Raw genomic sequence first — 17,930 nt, 5'->3', positions numbered from 1 at the left:
CTGGTATATTTTAATCCTGCACTCCTGGCCAGTGAAGGCAGCAAGATAAGTGCACTGGTTCAACTCTTTAAGAGCTTCTCTGGATAGTGGGCTTGTGACGACCCGTGCAGCGAGCACCTGGCCTCTGCATTGCTACCTGAAGAGCAGTGCAATTAGGCTTTTACCACCACTGATTAAAAGACAAACACACTCACAGACACACACACACACACATGCATGCGCCTGAACCGTTCATGAACTCTTGTTGCCTAAATCACGTCTAGTCCAAAAAGAGCACAGAGGAAAATGATCTTTCTGCTCTCTCTTTAGTCGTGGGATTTAGCAGTTCACCAGTTTGACACCAGATCGAATTCTTAAATTCCCTCTTCTTCTAAGATTGTGTATTGGTGACATCTTTTAACGTGGGAATGAATAGGTTAGACAGCTTTAGCACAGGCTGCTGTGTGACCTCATTATAGGTGTGGAGCCTGAAAAAAACAAAAAACAAAAAAAAAGCTTCTTAGGACACTTGCTCTTTTCACAAGTTGCATTGTGTCTGCAACATCAAAAGCTCATTTGAGCAAAGCACTGTTCATCTGCAGATTACCGCTGCCGGCTCACTTAGATTAGCTCACTTTCAGCCCACAATGGACGAATATCTTGCTGGAGTGAGACAATGCCTACAAAGCTGATGCTTCGAATCCTTCAGAGCAGTGATTTGACGTGTGCATTTACCTCAGAATACAGTACAGATTGATCCATGGTTGATAATTGTACCTAATATTATTTTACTCCTAGATTCATATTTTTTTGTTATTTTCTTCATTGGTATCTTTCATGAAGAACCTTTAACATCCATGGAAACTTTCCATTACACAAAAGATTCTTAACAGTTGAAAAAAGTTCTTTAGATTATTAAAATGTTCTTCACACTAAGACCTGTTCACTGACAGGTTGTTTTGGGAACACACAATGGTTCTTTCATGGCATCACTATGAAAGCTCACTTAACTCGACAAATTACAAAATATATTAATCTATTTTAATGATGAGAATCTGACATATTTAAAAGCCCTACAGCCCTATAAGTTCTAAATATATTGCAATGATCAACATGGAAATAGAGGTATTTTGGTTATATTATCATCTTAATTGTGACTTTTAATCATTATGGCTGACTAATTAAACTTAATACAAATGCTTTTTTTATGTTTAATTATAAAAAATACCTTTTAGCGCACTTTAATTTGGCAGCAAACTTAAGGTTGTTAACAATGCTAGTCAAGTATCTTGTTGATTATTAATATCCTGACAACATTTTATGCAATGTGAATATCAATAAAATACGATCATTGTGTTATGTAAGTTTCAAGTTTGAACGTGTTGGTCTTAGGCGAAGCGTGTAAGATTATTCTTCCCATGAGTACGACGATGAATTCTGCTGGTCTTGGATCAGTGTTTAACACATCAAGTTCAAAACCTAATTACTAGCAGGAAGGAAATGCTGAATCTACATCTACAAATCTTTAGATTTTTTTACTTAAATTTTTAATAAACCAATAAAGTGTAATATGTGGATTACAGTATGTTTATTTAATTATGGTTCCATTAAAAATTGAGATCAGCCAAGTATATGAAAATAAATTGCATCCATATTCGCATTTAAATCAACAAGTACCTGCCCTCTCAATTAACTCGAAGATGAACGAACCAGACAAGTCTCTTGCAAACAATAGGGTTTGAACTTAAAAACGTTGACACTATCAGTGGTGACCTCATACGAGGTGCAATAATTTATTAAGAAAGCGTTTTTTATGTTATCTATTTATTTATTTATAATAAAAAAAAAAAAAGCTTTGTTTATTTTCATTTATGGTTACGCCTATTTATGATGCTCAATAAAGAATTCATAGCTCCTTAGGTCAAACTGTACTCGAAGAGCAGATTTTAATAGGCCAATGAAGAATCGTAATTGTTCAGAGAAAAGGCAGGCTGAGAGCGTCAGAGTTGAGTCGGTGACTCCGGTTGGCTGTCCTGTTGGTATGGGTGGGCATTTGCGTCTCCAGGCATGGCAGCCTGTGTTTGCAGTTGTCCCTAACAGCACCGACCGGACGACCGACTCCAGCCCAAACACCTGTGTTTGCTTTTGCGCTCACTCCCCCAATCTTCTCGGTGCAGGTCACATGATCGGCAGATAGCCCCAGCACCATGGGAATACAAAAGCAGGGGCTTTTAGTGCTGTTAATCATTAATGTCAGGCTTCCTTGTGCCCCTCTCTCTTGACGTTGCAGATGTGAATGTTATCTTGCTCATGCATCCAGGTCAGACGTGACTGAGGGTAGCTGCAGGTGAACGTGGCTGATGGAAAGGGTTGAACCAGCAGGTTGCCAAATGAAGTGGCACGATGATGAAGACGACTGCTGATTGGTTCAGATCTAAAAAGGAAAGCATATTCAACATGATTAGAGTGTGAAATATTTGTAAAGTTTATATAAAGTCATGGGAGAATGCGTAAATATATGTCAAGAACACCCATTTTAGGTGTCTAAATATCTGTATTCCAGAAAATGCATTCAAATATATAATTGAAAATATAGCAGCAACCATTGGAGTCTTAATGGGAGCGATAATGGAAGTCAAAGTCATTTGTGCTAACATGGAATACATCCATCTTTAAGGAATTAAGTCTGCTAACCCACAATCTTGCATTGAAAAGAGACTGCGATTATACTTCTGTCTGAACTTGTTATTGGTTGCTCCAAAGACCCCAACTACCCCCATGCAATTGACTAATGTATATACACTCTTAAAATTAAAGGTTCCAAGTGGGGGGGGGGTTCACATAAATGGTTTAGTGTAAAGTATAGTGTAAAGAACATTTAAATCATCTAAAGAACCTTTTCAACTGTAAAGAATATTTTATGGAATAGACAGGTTCCGTGGATGTTAAAGATTCTATATATATATATATATATATATATATATATATATATATATATAAGTCCATGTTTTATAGGTATGAGTTGTAGTGTTTTCATTCCTAACAAAGGAATATTTTGATAAAAAAAAAAATGTAGGCAGAGGTTTAAAAACATAGAAGTATTCAGTATAGGTCAAACACCATGGCAGTATAAAGGAAGGTCTGAGGTTCAAATTTGTATGTGAGCTACCTGTGCATTGCAATTGTTTACTTTAAAACAAATATTCCTTATGCATTGTTTTTTTATTGAAACACGTGCAATTTAAGGCAATGCCAAACCTTTAACTAAAATTCTATGCAGAACCATGACTGAACCTACAAGGTTCAGACATCGCGCCAGATTTACACCACACACTGTTTGTTTGTTCACCCTGGACGCGAATGATAAGAGCTTGGAACATGAGTTCACCGCTAAAATCACTAGTTAACCAGGCCATGTGCCCCCTGTACTCTGAAGAAACTCCCACCCACACACACACATGCATTACCACACTGCTCCTGTCAGAGAAATAAAAAGCGGATTATAAGAGGCATATTTCCTGAGCCCGGGCCAATGGGGAAATAAATAGTTCATTTGTTGAGTCAGAGCAGGCCCTAACCGTAGTGCGCTTTAAACAAAGGTGCCTGTTTACCAGCAGCAGGTAGAAGATGGATAGCTGGTTAAACATTGCTGGCATACCTGGCCGGTGCCATGGGCCGGTCAATGAGACCTACTGAGGGGACATTGTGTGGCCGGGTCTTATCTCTGGTCTACTCTTTGAGACCAGACTACTGAGTGAGAGCGAAAGGACCTTTTGAAGAGATACAGATTGTAATGTTTGGCCTTTTTTTGTGTGTAGTGAAGCTGTTATCATTTAGCATTTCTCAAAAGAGTTTGGAAGGAAATTGTTAGAAATATATGGAATTAAGAAGCGGGTTTAGTCGAGAAAGATGCAAAACAGTTTAAATGTAATTTAAGAGCATGACTAATGGTCACCTTTTACCTTTTTTACTTTAAAAATAATAATAAGAAGAAGAAAAAGAAGACAGCTCTTCTGAATTGGTAATTTCACTCTTAACTTTGTTACTTTAAGATGGCATTAATTTATAATGTATTCCTAATACTGATTTCTTTTAAATGTAAAAACTTAGCAAATGCAATATTATAAAGAATCCATTATTAGATCAAATAATTCAGTTCTGGAAAATTGACAGAATACCGGAATCAGCGCCTGGCCCTTGATTGTATTTAACATTTCTCACAGCCTAATACCTAAATAAACTTTTACCTCAAGTCTTTCACAGCTCCTGGTCTCTCATTTAATGCATGACCAAAATACTGTATCACTTTTAGAGCACGTTTATTTTAGCAAGTCTCACTTGGGTATAGGCAAAAGCCCTTCAGCAGGGTGTGTTTTTATTCGTGTGTGTTCCCATAGCTGTATCCTTGGCATGTTCCGGTACTTGCTAATCACCCAGATTTTGTGTGTTTCATCTCATATGAGTCAGTCGTTTTCAGCCGTTTCTGTGCAGTAGAGACCTGTGTCGTGTTTCAACACAGCGATTCTCAGCACCCATAAATTACACAGTGGTGGCAACTTAAAGAAGTGCTGAAAAGCCATGAACAGAGCTTTACTTTACTATCAGTGAAGCGTAATGCTGCACCATCCCACACACGACCTGTTCACACACACACACTCTCACACACAAATGTGCATGTGTACATACTTGTACTCACACTTACATATTTATAACACAATGCATCTTTTTACCTCGTCTTTTAAAGCCATAGAATTTATTATTATTCATTTTGGGTGTCATTAAAATCCAACATCTTTGTGACCGAACTGTGAAATGCACAGTAATGCATAAATAATAGTATGAGTCATGGCATGAATTAAATGACTCTTTTCATCAACTTATTCAGTTATCTAGCTGCCTAATACATCTATGATTCCATATTATCTTTCTGATGTGTCCACACTGCTGAAGTAGAGAACACACACACACACACATGCACACACAAAATCAGAGGCCAACCTTTTTACTGATTAAAGGCTGTTTTAACTGACTAAAGTCTGTTGTGTGTGATGTGCAGAGAAAAAACTCAAATCCATATCAAACAAAAGAGTATCATAAGAATGAACACAAAAGAACAGAATATATTCTGCAATATAAAACACATATGTGGTCAGTTAACCTAAATTAGATTTAAATATAGTCAAAAGTCAAAAATATTATTCATTTTGACTAAAACAAACAATGGGTTGCTTTTTAAGGGTTTCATTTAATAAAAATAGAGAATAATGGTAACAGATGTATTGACAACAATTTACGATGATAATAAAGTAAAACAACAATCATGAATCTTTGCTCTGTTCTTGTTCATTTCAATGCAATTTTAAGAGTAAAAGTTGCATCTGTTAACATTAATGATCTGAGCTTCAGTGAACAAGCAAAGAACATGAATTGTATTTTAACATCAACAAAGGTTAATAAATGCTATAAAAATGTACTGCTTGTTGCTAATGTTAACAAATAAGACCTCATCATAAATTGAAACCGTTACGTGTTTAATACTTTTTACAATGCAATTACAACACAGAAGCACATGAGCTCTTGGCTTTCTCTTTTTGAGCAGCCATCGTATTGTCATCCCTATTTAATTTTTACTGATCAAAGGAGTCGTGTGAATTTTTTTTCTTTTGCTCCCACTCATTTCTGAAACACATATCATTAGCACAAACCACATATCAGAACCCTTTTACTTGTCAAGATAAGGCACAATCTTGACCCCCTTTTTGCTCAGCCGTCCCCCTTAAATGAGAGCACATGCAGAGGTGAAGCCCGGCCACGGAGATATGCACGCAATATGTTGCATTAGCCTGTTTGTTTGCGAAATTTTGAAAAGCCATGCAAAAGTATCTAAATGGCCATACAGTACAACATACAATGAGAATTAAACACATGGGGCAGCTGGACTCTTATCTGAACGAAACCCAGCAACAAAGGAGCCCTAAGACTAAGAGGCTTGATGCATGGGAAAGCTATGGGCCGGCTATTGTGACTGCCCTTCTGCTGAGCAAATAGTCCAAACTGTTCATTCCCCGTCTTCCATTCTCTCGCCGGCACATTGTTTGTGTCCTTGCATTTCATTCGGCAAGGAAGATTGCTCTCAGGCCCAGTGAGCAAACAGTCCAGAAAAGAGCCGGCTATCTTCTGCTGTTCCCAGGAGAACTAGCATTTTGATTTGGGCTCCAAGCTGTCAGAGGATTGGAGAGTTGATGTCAGGGCGCCTGAATTAATTGCTTTAAGCCGAGGAGGGGGCTGACTGCATTTATCGCCAACTGTTCAGTAAGATGTTTCCTAGCAATTATGCCCTCGACTTCGGCCGTGAGCTCCTCAGTTGTCTGAGATCATATTTTAGAGGCACGCCGCAGGACACGATTAAGGATCCGGGCTAAATAAACCTAAACGTATGTCCGTGGATGGTTAATAGTCTAGGCCTACGTGGGAAAAAGTCATTAAGACCATACTGAAATTCAGATTCTGTCAGATAGCCTATTACACCACAGCTTGATCAATTGGCTTTTTTTTTTTATTATTCAAACGGTGCCTTTCCTTGTTGAAAGTGTCTGTTTTTTCCAAACAATCTTCTAAAACCAAACCACAATTGCTAAATGTCACAAAGGACACATAGCTGTTACTTTAAGTACCATTTAAAAGCTGAAATTAATATTAAACCCTATTGTGTTCAGGTCCGTTACCATCAAAGGGCACCTCAAATGCTAAATAATTAATCTTCCCTATTTCTATCTTTTCTTTTTTCTGGAGCTTTCACAGAGAGAGCATTTGCATCTTAAAGCAATATGAGTCTTAACCTGTCGCATTAAAGGCACATGGATTTGTTTAGATTATGAACCGCCTCTCATATATGTCTTCACTGCTCATATCCATCATCTGATTTGCTTCAAAGGTGGCATCATGACCAGGCATCCTCCAACAATGCTTTGTTTGCATGTAAAAATGACTCTGAGGATGATTTGCATCGGTATAGGTTTACACTGGTTGAAGAACGGTCTATGGGAAGAGTGACCTCAATGATGAGATGAGCCTTTTAAACTTCCTAATTCACAGTTATGGTAACAGTTGTTGCTAATAGTGTAGCCTATACCAAACATACATAGTCTTACACACACACACACACACACATATATATATATATATATCCCTATGGGGAAAAACAAGTGCATGGAGATAAATAATATTCCGGGACCAATATCACTTAAAAAGTGAATGAGCACAAAAGCACTCGATTTCATGTTTTTAAATGCTTCTTTTCAAGGTTCTTTAATGAATTCTTCAGATCTATTGATATGCTATTCATGGGAATCAGCAATTCACAATTACTTTTTTATTACAGTTAAGCATATACTTCAGATGCGGCTAAGGGGCCTCGTTAACAGTCTCACTTAATTGATGCTATTGTCATCGCGTCTGTAAATTGGAAAACAAAGACATGCTGGCAAATAATAAATCAACCACAACAAGGAGGAAAGCTCTTGATCTGACAGGAAATTGAATTAAACTGCCTGCTATGTGGCTGTCAGCGCGAGGAGAGGGGTTAAACATTGTGTGTCAGGGGACCACTACTGTGTAGCATCTGAGAGTATAAACGTAACAGAGGCTCCTCCGGGCTTTTTAACAGGCAACACCCAGACATTAATCTCTTAGTGATAAATGCATTTATACTGGATTAAACTGAAGATTGCCTTTAGTTTGAGAAAGGGTTGGTGAATTATTTCTGTCCGAGTGTGGGGATTTACTTTAAGAGCTCTTGCTGTGGACTCCCTGGGGACAGTGTTGGTAGAGATCCTGGATATGCATTTACTAGCAGGTTAAATTTGTCCGTGGCAAGAGATCTGTCTTGATCAAATGAAAGAACATCAACTTCTATTTGCTCTCCCATCACGTTTGCTCATGTCTGCTTTTGTTAAGTTGTTTACCAAACAAATCATTTGAATGCAAAATGAATACGGTTCATATATAAAGGAGCTTCTTCGTCAAGTTTCAAATTGAAACATAAAGTTGAACATAAAGATGCATCACTACAAACACGTAAACTCTGCAGCCAGATTATTTGTATATATGTGTGTGTGTATTCTCCTTGAATGCTTGAGGAAAACGACTCTCATGAATGTTGCATGAGTATGCCCATCACCGTCTAAACTACAAGCTACCCAATTTTGAAAAAAAAACATTTCAGAAATCACCTTCATGACATGCCCCTCTAACGTACAATAAATTGGACAAGCTCTATCTTGGAATAACCTATCGCCTTTACCATTTCAGCCCCGGGAACACATGCAGGACACAATCTGATTCGCTTTTGTTATGCAGGGAATCACGCAGGGGCATCTGGGTTTGTTTGCCTTTGGTGAGAAATGGAGATTGGTTTGGAGGTCTGAATGAATTGCTGGCGTCTGTGTTTATTGCTTTCATTAAGATTTAATGAGTCAAGTGTCCTTCCCAGTGACTTAGATTTTACCTACAGCTTTTGACCACAGGAAATGTTGGGCAAGTCTGTGAACTACTGGCATCTGTACCATGTAGACATGTGTGTTAATGTAAGTGCACAGGAAATGGCATAGCTGACATCAACAGTCATTTCTTATTTAATACCCTACTTATTTTAGCCGTAAAATGGAATCTGGCATTTGTCCAGGCAAGTTTATCCCTAAAAGATGCTGATGTTAAGGCAGTGAATAGGGCGAATGGGCTGGTTGAATGGACATGTGGTTTGGCCTGTACGTCTCAGCAAGAATTTCACACCGAGGTGGTGATGAGTGTGAACACAAGCCTGAACCATCACACTCTTGCACTATTTCCGCTGCATTCGTCATAATTCTCTCCAACACCCTGACAGCATGTAGACCATTTAACAACAGTTCATAGACAATCATACAGCCAGAATAATAGACAATGTTCCTATTGAGAGTGTCTGAATGGTTGGGCATGTACATGACATTAAAAGCAATGTGAGAGCAATTCAAAACAATGCCACCTACTCATCCCATTAATAACCATAGTAAATTACTCAAGAAATGCTCCTGAGTGTTTTATTTGGAAACCTAGTCTGCTCTTATGGCCCCAACAACGAATTTACTTCATATTAAGAGTCTATATCATGCATTGTATCACATGAAATGCAAACATTTCATTAGAGATCAGAAAACATGCATTTCTCCAGCCAAAGAAATATAGAATTATATAGTGAATTACATTATAGCTATATTCATTTGATCTTTTGCTGTGTGGAATGTCTCTTAACAAAGGTATATTTGATCAGGTTATTAGCTTAAAGAAAAAAACAGGCGAATCTGTTCGTACTTATATTACTCGGATAATATTATTTACGATTTTCATAACCTATATAATTGTATTTACCAAGGTAACTAATAAGAAGTAGTGCAGTTTAATGTAAAGGTAAAGTGTGCATATTACACAATTTTTATTTAAATAAAATAAAAGAAGAAAAAAAAAAACACTCAATTGTATAAAAAAAATAAATACAATAAAAAACAATTGTTACTTTTTCGTGGTTTTCTTTGGGTGGAAACTATCGTTTTTCCAAAGTACACAACCTCTTTAAGGTCATCTTTAGGAAATAAAGCGTGTGCTCTCCAGTGTCTTTTGCCCAGTTCATAATTATGGAATTAGGGAAAACATTCGAAAAGAATTTATTGCAACGTAAATAGGAAAAAGCGGCAAAAATAATTAGTATTTGAAATATTCAAAAAAATATGACATGGAACTATTATTATTACTAATGTTCTTGTCGTAGTTGTTGATGTTGTTTAGATGTTTTTATATATATTTGATCATAATCGGGTTGGTGGATTATTTATTTTTATTTTTTGCGCTAGTTTGACTTGTAATCGTATTGCGCAGCGTTTAAAAAGTCTCAAAGACTATTACAAAGACTAACCTAATCCTATTCGGCATACTGCAGTGAAGCTGCCTTTCTAACTTTAGGGCGTAGATTAGGCGTCTGTGTTGAGTATTAATATAGTGTGGGACAGCAGCAGGATTAAGAGTATTTGGTCTCAAATCGGGGTAGTGCTAACGGTCCCTCCCCAGCAATGGGTTAAAGCGGCATTACAGCTTGTAAGATGGGTGTCCCGCAGATCTCCCTGGAGACCAGCTCCACTTGGGTGTTCCAGGACTGAGTCGAGCTAAAGCCATTTAGCTGCATGACCCGATGTAGTTTAGATGCCACCATGCACAGTCCTGCGATTCGGATCTGACTGTGTTTCTGGGTAGCTCAACCATTTTGCTAAACCATTCGGTTATGTTTATGTATTAAATTAAATAAAACTAAAATAAAATACAAATAAATCAAATTTTCATTCCAGTTCGTGTAGCCTAAGTGTGTGCATTAACCATTTTTGGCCTCTATTAATTTTGTATGTGACGTAGCTACTTATGAAAGTTTAGGCGATGCCCATAGCTCTCCTTGAGAAACTTTATACTCCTAATGAGAATTTTGAGGAACAGTTGTTTACATTCCGGCTTTCATATGCAGTATGATATGCAAATTGGGCGACTCTGACGAAAAGCAATTAAACAGGGTTACCTAAGTGAGAAGTGAAAACACGCCATGGAAAAGCTGGTCTCGTTGCTATAACAACAATAATAGTTCGATTTTTAGTTGTAGTTGTTTTATATTTATTCTTTATTTATATTTTATTCGTTTTATCTTACAGCCTTAAAAAAAAACATATTTTAAATATATTTTAGATCATACTTTTAAATTGCATCCTTTAAAGTATTTTGAATTGTGTTATCCCAGGCCTCCTGTCTTGTAGATACTCAAATAGACACATGTAAATATGGTTAATATAATAATAATAATAATAATAATAATAATAATAATAATAATAATAATAATAATAATTTATATTATCGTGGCCGTCCTTTGATCCTTAATGTTGATTTATTTATGTATTTTATTTTTATTTTATTTTTACATTGTAGCCTGCAGAATTAGAACAGAAACAATCTGTCTAGTTAGCAGTCCTTTTATTCATTTCTTCACGTTGTGAGGGTAAACTGATCTTTCTGTAAAATGTCATGGTAAGACTTATTTTGTCTAATGTCAAACATTAGGTCTGCGGGTGCTGATGGCTGTTGTTATTCGTGTCTCTGGAACGATTTTAACAGACCAGAAATTCTTCCTGGTTGTAGACTCATTCGTTAAATGCGAGACTTGTACGAACGTAAAATCGTTTGTCTGCATTGATGCTTTGGTTGCAAAGTCGTTTATATCTCGATAAAAAGTGTGTCCGATTATATATATATATAAAATAATAATAATAATACTAATAAACATCCATGCATACGCTACCTGAGAAGAACTCTATTTTATGGTCTGCTGTTACTGGCACGAAAGCAATGCATGTCTTCTCCAGTAGCTATCACTGGCATCAATCAGCTGGAATAGCCATCTGACAGTCGGCTGAAAGAGCCCCTTAACATCAGCTCTGTTCAAGCGTCAAATCGCATTGTTGCACGCACAAACCTCCGATATGAAATCCGTATGAAGCCAAACATGCAGCATGCATCGAAAGCCTCATCAGTGAGCTGGATATAATGATGAAAATGTTCGTACCTGGAGCCTGCAGAACGGTACCGGAGCCTCTCGCGCGGTCTTCTGCACGGGGCTGGGAGCCTCGCGGCATTTATTTGAGCTCAAACTCTGTCACTGTTGACTTTAGCAACAAAGCAAAGATTTCACTGCCTCGCTAGTTAAAAAAAAATGATTATTTTACCTAGATATCGATCAGTGCGCTATAAAAATTCAGCCTAGGATTATGTTTAAAACGAGGGGCAGCGAAATTTAATTTCTGTGCAAATTTACCTAGAAGTGACGTGCCCTTATTCAAAGTTTACACTCGTGTGATTTGATTGCTCATGTACACATGCTATATGTATTAATACCGCCTTTTTCACTGTTTACCAGTTTTTGTTTATTCGCAGATCATGGGGTTTGAAATACAATGGAATGGACTGAGAACTGAAAACACAGAGCTAACAAAACCAGGCCTTCTTTGCCATTATTCAAGATAAAGGAGAATTCTCTTAGTGTACACATTCATGTGATACCCAGAGGGATGATTTGTTGGCCACAGATGACTTCTTGATCTGCAAGTTTACTATTAAAAGGTGAAAGCCTGTAACCCAGCTTTCTTATGTGTGTCGGGAAAGCAGGGCGATGCATGTCAACATTTCCATTTCTGCTTTAAATTAGGATTTATTTTTCATGTTATTGGCTTTTTACATAAGAGGCGTCTCAGGTCGTATTTATATGTTGGAAAGAAACGAGAGACTTCGTAAAAATGATAATGACAAGATATTGCGAGAAATTGGAGCTTTGTTTATTTTTTTTATTTTTTTTCCGGTTATGTTTCATTATAAAAAAAATGGTTTTATAAATATTATAAATATTACAAAAATATATTGCAAAACTGTTGAACTGTTTTAATTAACGGAGACTGTATATAATGAAATTCTTATTTATTCATTTGACATCAAAAGGGTCTCGCCTCTAATTCATAGAAACAAGGGACTTTCTAAAAATGATAAAAGAAATTCAGAAATGGGCTCAGTTCTTTGTTTATTCGTTAATTTAAAACGTCTTACGTCATCATACATATTCTGTTCATGTATAAATAAATGTATAATTACATAGATTATATGCAAATAATTTGCGTTGTCTTAACAACGTTACATTTTATTGTCGTGATAATAGATTTCAAGTGACTATCGCTTTTTAAGTAAAATTCGAATTCGAAAATTACGGCATTCCAATATAAGCTTAATACTGATTATTTGGGAAATTTATTAATGTTTTGAACAGTATGTAATTAAAAGCAATTTCGCTTATTTCATATATTGGGTGAAGGGGGACAATTTCTTGGACAATTTTCTGTTCTTAATGTTGATATTAATTCAGGTCATGGTTGAAAATAGGAAATAAATAATTCAGTCAAGATAATTAAACAGTGGCAGATTTAATATAAATCTGTAACCCTCGAAACTAACAAGTGGTTCGTGTGTGATAATCCGTTGAGCAAAATGATATTTATTATTATTATTGTTGCTGCTGTTGTTGACAAGACAATAACACAAATGAGTGAAAATCAAAACACTTTAATATAGATTCTGTTCTTGTCATCAACTACAAGAATACACATTTACAAGCCATAAATAAGTTTACACGAGTGATTGAAGAGCTTCAATCCGTCCGCAGTCCTCCGGTGGGGTTTTTGGTCCATTTTCAAAAGCCGCCTCGAAGAGTTCGTCACATTGTCAACAGATCTTTTACAAAATAATTACTAACGTACATCTAAATTAACAGGGAATCAGAATCAGAATACATATACACAAACATTTTACAAATGTACAAATTGTCACAAGGTCCGTGAGAGTTTAGGAAGAGTTCAGGATGGGCCTGGAGTACACACCTTGGTAGTACGATGTGTCCGGCGAATCCAGGCCCGCTTTGCTCGCCATGGAGCCCATGGATAGCGCGCCGGCCATCGGAGAGCCGTAACCGTAATGCATCACCTGCTCGTATGCCTTTAGGTCCATTTTGTGATGCTGTTGCTCCGAGGACATGAGGTTGTTGATGGAGAAGGGGTGATTGAAAGAATAGTGATGTTCTGGCTTCAGGTGTCCATCATGCGCCAAAACAGAGTGATGTTGGACCAGGAGATGCTGCGCTTGGGAGGTCGGGGAGGCTCCGTGGTCCGGGCTCAGACCCTGAGCAGACTTCATGTCAGACAGGGATCTTTTGTGCTCGTTGCTAGACGAGTTGGAACGAGGAGATTCGTTCCCGTTGCAGCTCTCGGAGCTGCTGTTCGAGCCGCCCTCCGAGGTTTTCCGACCCGGCTCCTTGCTCAGTTTCTTGTCGCACTTGAAGCGCTTTTGCCTCCTCAGATAGCAGCCGTTTTCGAACATGTTTCCGGAATCGGGATGAAGGGTCCAAAACGAGCCTTTGCCCGGTTTATCCGGGGAGCGCGGCACTTTCAGGAAGCAGTCGTTGAAGGACAGCGAGTGGCGGATAGAGTTCTGCCAGCGCTGCTGGTTCTGTCGGTAAAAAGGGAAAAGGTCCATTATCCACTGATAGATCTCACTGAGGGTCAGCATCTTACTGGGCGACTGCTGAATGGCCATGGTAATTAGAGAAATGTACGAGTAGGGCGGCTTGGCGTGCGTGTAGCTCCTCCGGTAGGACTTGGGGTCTCTTGATCTGTTTATGGTTGACTGGCCATACATTGGGCTCATAGCGTTCATATTACTGTACGAGGTTAAGGCGTTCATGGAGGGCGCTTGCGCTGCCATGGGGCTCATGGTCGGGCTCAGGGCTGCGCTCATGCCCGTCATCCCTGCTCCCATGCCGGCCATCGCTCCCGCGCCGGGAGACATGCCGGTCATTGAAGGACTCATACCCGTGTTGACATAGGACATGTTCATGCTGTTAGCTGCTGCCATGTTTGCGGTCGAACTCATCCCGGACATAGTCATGTAAGTGTTCATGGAGTTCATTCCCAGTCCGGTGTTCATGTTGTTAACGGAGGTGTAACACTGCGAAAGAAATCAGACAATGCTTTTAAGTGCAATGCAACTCCAAGCAGAAAATATTTAGAATCGTTGGCCTTGCTAAACTGGAAAGAGAAACATAAGAAGAAAAAAATATGTATGTTTGTTTGTTTTTATTTGTAGCATACAATTTTTTTTAATATATAAAGGTTTTATTAAATAGTTTGTTTTGTTGGGGTTAAGAAAAAAAATCTAATTAATCTGGAGATGTGTCATAAAGTGACAGGATTCCAACAATTCACGGGAAACCCCAGTTGTAGTCAATATTACAGCCACTCAGAAATGTAAAACCAAGAACAGTGGGCTATTTGTTTAAAAGTCAAATGCCCTGCCCGGTTATTTTCGCTTTCCAACGCCCGATATTGTTGAAGAATAAACCAATGTATTCGTCGGCATCCGTAATTGGAAATGAAAAGTTTGCAATGCATGTCAAGCACAACTTTGTTAGGACAGTGCAGGGCGTCGAGATGATGGGGGAGGATTTGGAGGCGCCTCAAGTCAATATTTGATCTCAAAGTTAATATTATCTCAGGGCTAATACTGAGTTGTATAAAACCGGATCGGATTTCGACGAGGAGAAAAAAATACATATATATATTTATTTAGGTGAGGTACCCACCTCGGGCTCTCCGTAGTAAGTGCTCCAGTCTGCTGCGTGTTCGTGTCCCTCCATTTTGACAGCACCGAGCATCCTGGACAAAAGTTCCCTCTACTTTCAAAACGCTTCCCCACACGAGAAATGCCGGTGTTGTGTGTCCTTTGGCAGCCAAAGATGGTTGTCGGGGACCACGGGATACACTCGTGTCGTCGTGCTCTCCTCCTGTCAAGAGCTGGCGCATGTGTGTATGTGTGTGTGAGTGTGTGTATCTGAGATGACTGCAGTTGAAATGACGCCTGCTGCTGGCTCTTAACGCTGTGATATAGCTCTGTGCGCCCGGGCGAGCCTCCAATCCCTACTGCTTCACTCGGCCCCTATTTGAATAATCTGCTCACACCTAGGCGTGAGACTTCTCCATTTGCCCCCTATTGTACACCTGCGCAGCTTGAAAAGAGCAGCCCCATCTGAAAAGATGCATTATATCCTAATCTTATTGTATTCCAGCGGGAGAAAGGGGGGAATAGAAGTTTGGGCTGCTGGGAGAGGAGTGGTTTGAAATCACATCCAGATCAAATCGGGAAGAACGGATGTAAGAATGCCAACACCTCTGGCTTTAAGTATAGTTTTTTATTCAGATTAATCAACTGTCCGAGTGCTTTTTTAAATTATTATTATTTCATAGTTCTTATAAACTATAAACTATTTTTTTTTTTTAATATTGAGCTTTTTTTAATTAAAAGCTCAATCAATAAAATGTTTAACTAATCATTTAAAGGAGTATTTGCTAAAGGACAGTATTTTAAAGATATATTTAACAAAATATAAGAAAAAAGCCAGATCGAACCGTGCTCATTGTTTGTTCTAAAATGTTTTCGCCTATTTTGAATTAATTTGTTTACCTGCGCTCTAGTTTATGTAACTAATAGCGGTACGCAGTTTGCTAATGTAAGAGCAGGTCATCGGTGTTGATTCTGCAGAGCTCAGTGGCAAGATTTGATTGCCTTCATTAAACAAAGTAGCCTAACATTTATACACTTTGTTTGACTATCCACAATATCTAGCTGGTGGTGGTTTGCAGCGCTGAGGACAACGGGATAAAAACACGGGAAGCCTACAACAACAGAATTGCTTAGATTTTTTCATGATCTTCTTTTGGCCTTTGATTGCTTTGCATCTCTTGATTTGTTGCAAACAATTTAGTGCGCCCTCTCTTGGTCTACAAATTGATTTTTCCACAGAGACAGGTTATGCTCAATTGTTAACACTTTAAAATAACGTAGGCTATACGTGGTAAGGTTTTTTGTAACATTATTGAATTATTTCATGTTTAATAGATCACTAGCTAGTGCCATTCAAATAGTCGAAACCTCACTATATAGGCTATATACATATATATATATATATATATATATATATATATATATATATATATATATATATATATATATATATATATATATATATATATATATATATATATATATAGATGTTCATGTATTTTTAATGTATTTTTATACTCAAGCGTACTGTTCTTTTAAGCAATGTATAATGAACAATTAATTATTGAAATCACACAATAACATATCGGTATCAGTTTATTTTAGAACCACATTTTAATGAAATGTGCAGGCTGTATAGTGTCATTCCTTATCATTTTAATAAAACAATATTTTTTCAAATTGTTCATTGAGACATCAACTCTTTTTTCGACTCGACACGTGTCTCACCAGCGCTGTAATGTTGTAGAATCAGATTTAGTGTGTATTTGTATATAATAAGGGTACAATTTGCAAACAGAATGACGGGGTTTATTTGGACCTGTGTGTATTGTGTAAACCACACACATACCCCGCGAAACGCGTGCAGAGTCACCGAACAAATCACGTTCCGCTGATTCCTAGCAGTTTCTTCTGCTGGTTTGACTTGGTGTATGCCACCGAGCATCTTCAGCGATGGTAGTTTTGAAGACAAATCTCATTTTTTTTTTTATTGTAACATCGTGACAGTAATTTAATTAAGCATGGGCCCTCACATGAAACTGAGGATTTATTTATGCTGATTATTTAGCTTGTTTGGATAAAGTGGTTGAAAATAAGTATTCCTTCACTTTAAATGAGAATTGTTCATCTTTAAAATGTGTGCAAATGGATTTACTTCGTGTGTTTAACAAGTTCAAATTACCATGATTATTTAAAATTAAATATTTTTTTAAATTTATTCAACTTTTACATTTATTAAAATTGAATTATTTAAAATGACTTTTTTATTATTATTCCAAATGAATAACACAAAGACCACTATAATTTAAAATAAAGATATTGATGTGTGTGTGTGTGTGTGTGTGTGCGCGCGCTCTTGTTTTTGTGACATGTCAGGACAAAACTCTGTATAATGAAATGGGTATGACACAGGTATTACAAGATAAGGGTGACTTATGAGGACATAACCCATGTCCCCATTTTTCAAAACACTTATAAATCATACAGAATGAGTTTTTTTTTTTTTTTTTTTTTTTTGAGAAATAAAAATGCACAAAGTTTGCTGTGAGGGTTAGGGTTAGGTGTAGGGTTGGTGTAGGGCCATAGCATATACAGTTTGTACAGTATAAAAACCATTACACCTATGGGAGGAACACACTTTTCACAAAACAATTGTGTGTGTGTGTGTGTGTGTTAATCTAATTTTACCAAGCTAGACTAGGTAACTAGGTTTACCTAATAAAAAAAAAAAT

At 37.6% G+C, this 17,930-nt stretch overlaps 1 protein-coding gene and 1 long non-coding RNA gene across 2 annotated transcripts; both read right to left on the bottom strand.

The window, feature by feature from the left end:
- Positions 1-1,898: 1,898 nt before the first annotated feature.
- Positions 1,899-11,879, bottom strand: LOC113117013 (uncharacterized). Its single transcript, XR_003294114.1, has 2 exons — positions 11,609-11,879; positions 1,899-2,413 (listed from the first exon to the last, which is right to left on the bottom strand). It is a non-coding gene; the product is annotated as an uncharacterized LOC113117013 (long non-coding RNA).
- Positions 11,880-13,131: 1,252 nt separating this feature from the next.
- LOC113117012 (forkhead box protein A2-like) lies at positions 13,132-15,658 on the bottom strand. The gene is made up of 2 exons (XM_026285366.1): positions 15,221-15,658; positions 13,132-14,586 (listed from the first exon to the last, which is right to left on the bottom strand). Exons 1-2 carry the CDS (start codon positions 15,290-15,292, stop codon positions 13,429-13,431), a joined length of 1,230 nt encoding a protein of 409 aa, XP_026141151.1. The 5' UTR covers positions 15,293-15,658; the 3' UTR covers positions 13,132-13,428.
- Positions 15,659-17,930: the final 2,272 nt, after the last annotated feature.

Source organism: Carassius auratus, chromosome 17 (assembly GCF_003368295.1).
Source record: "Carassius auratus strain Wakin chromosome 17, ASM336829v1, whole genome shotgun sequence".
In the NCBI taxonomy this organism is placed as follows: Eukaryota; Metazoa; Chordata; class Actinopteri; order Cypriniformes; family Cyprinidae; genus Carassius; species Carassius auratus.
The sequence above is the reverse complement of the archived record's forward strand: the minus strand, read 5'-3'. Positions and strand labels throughout refer to the sequence as shown.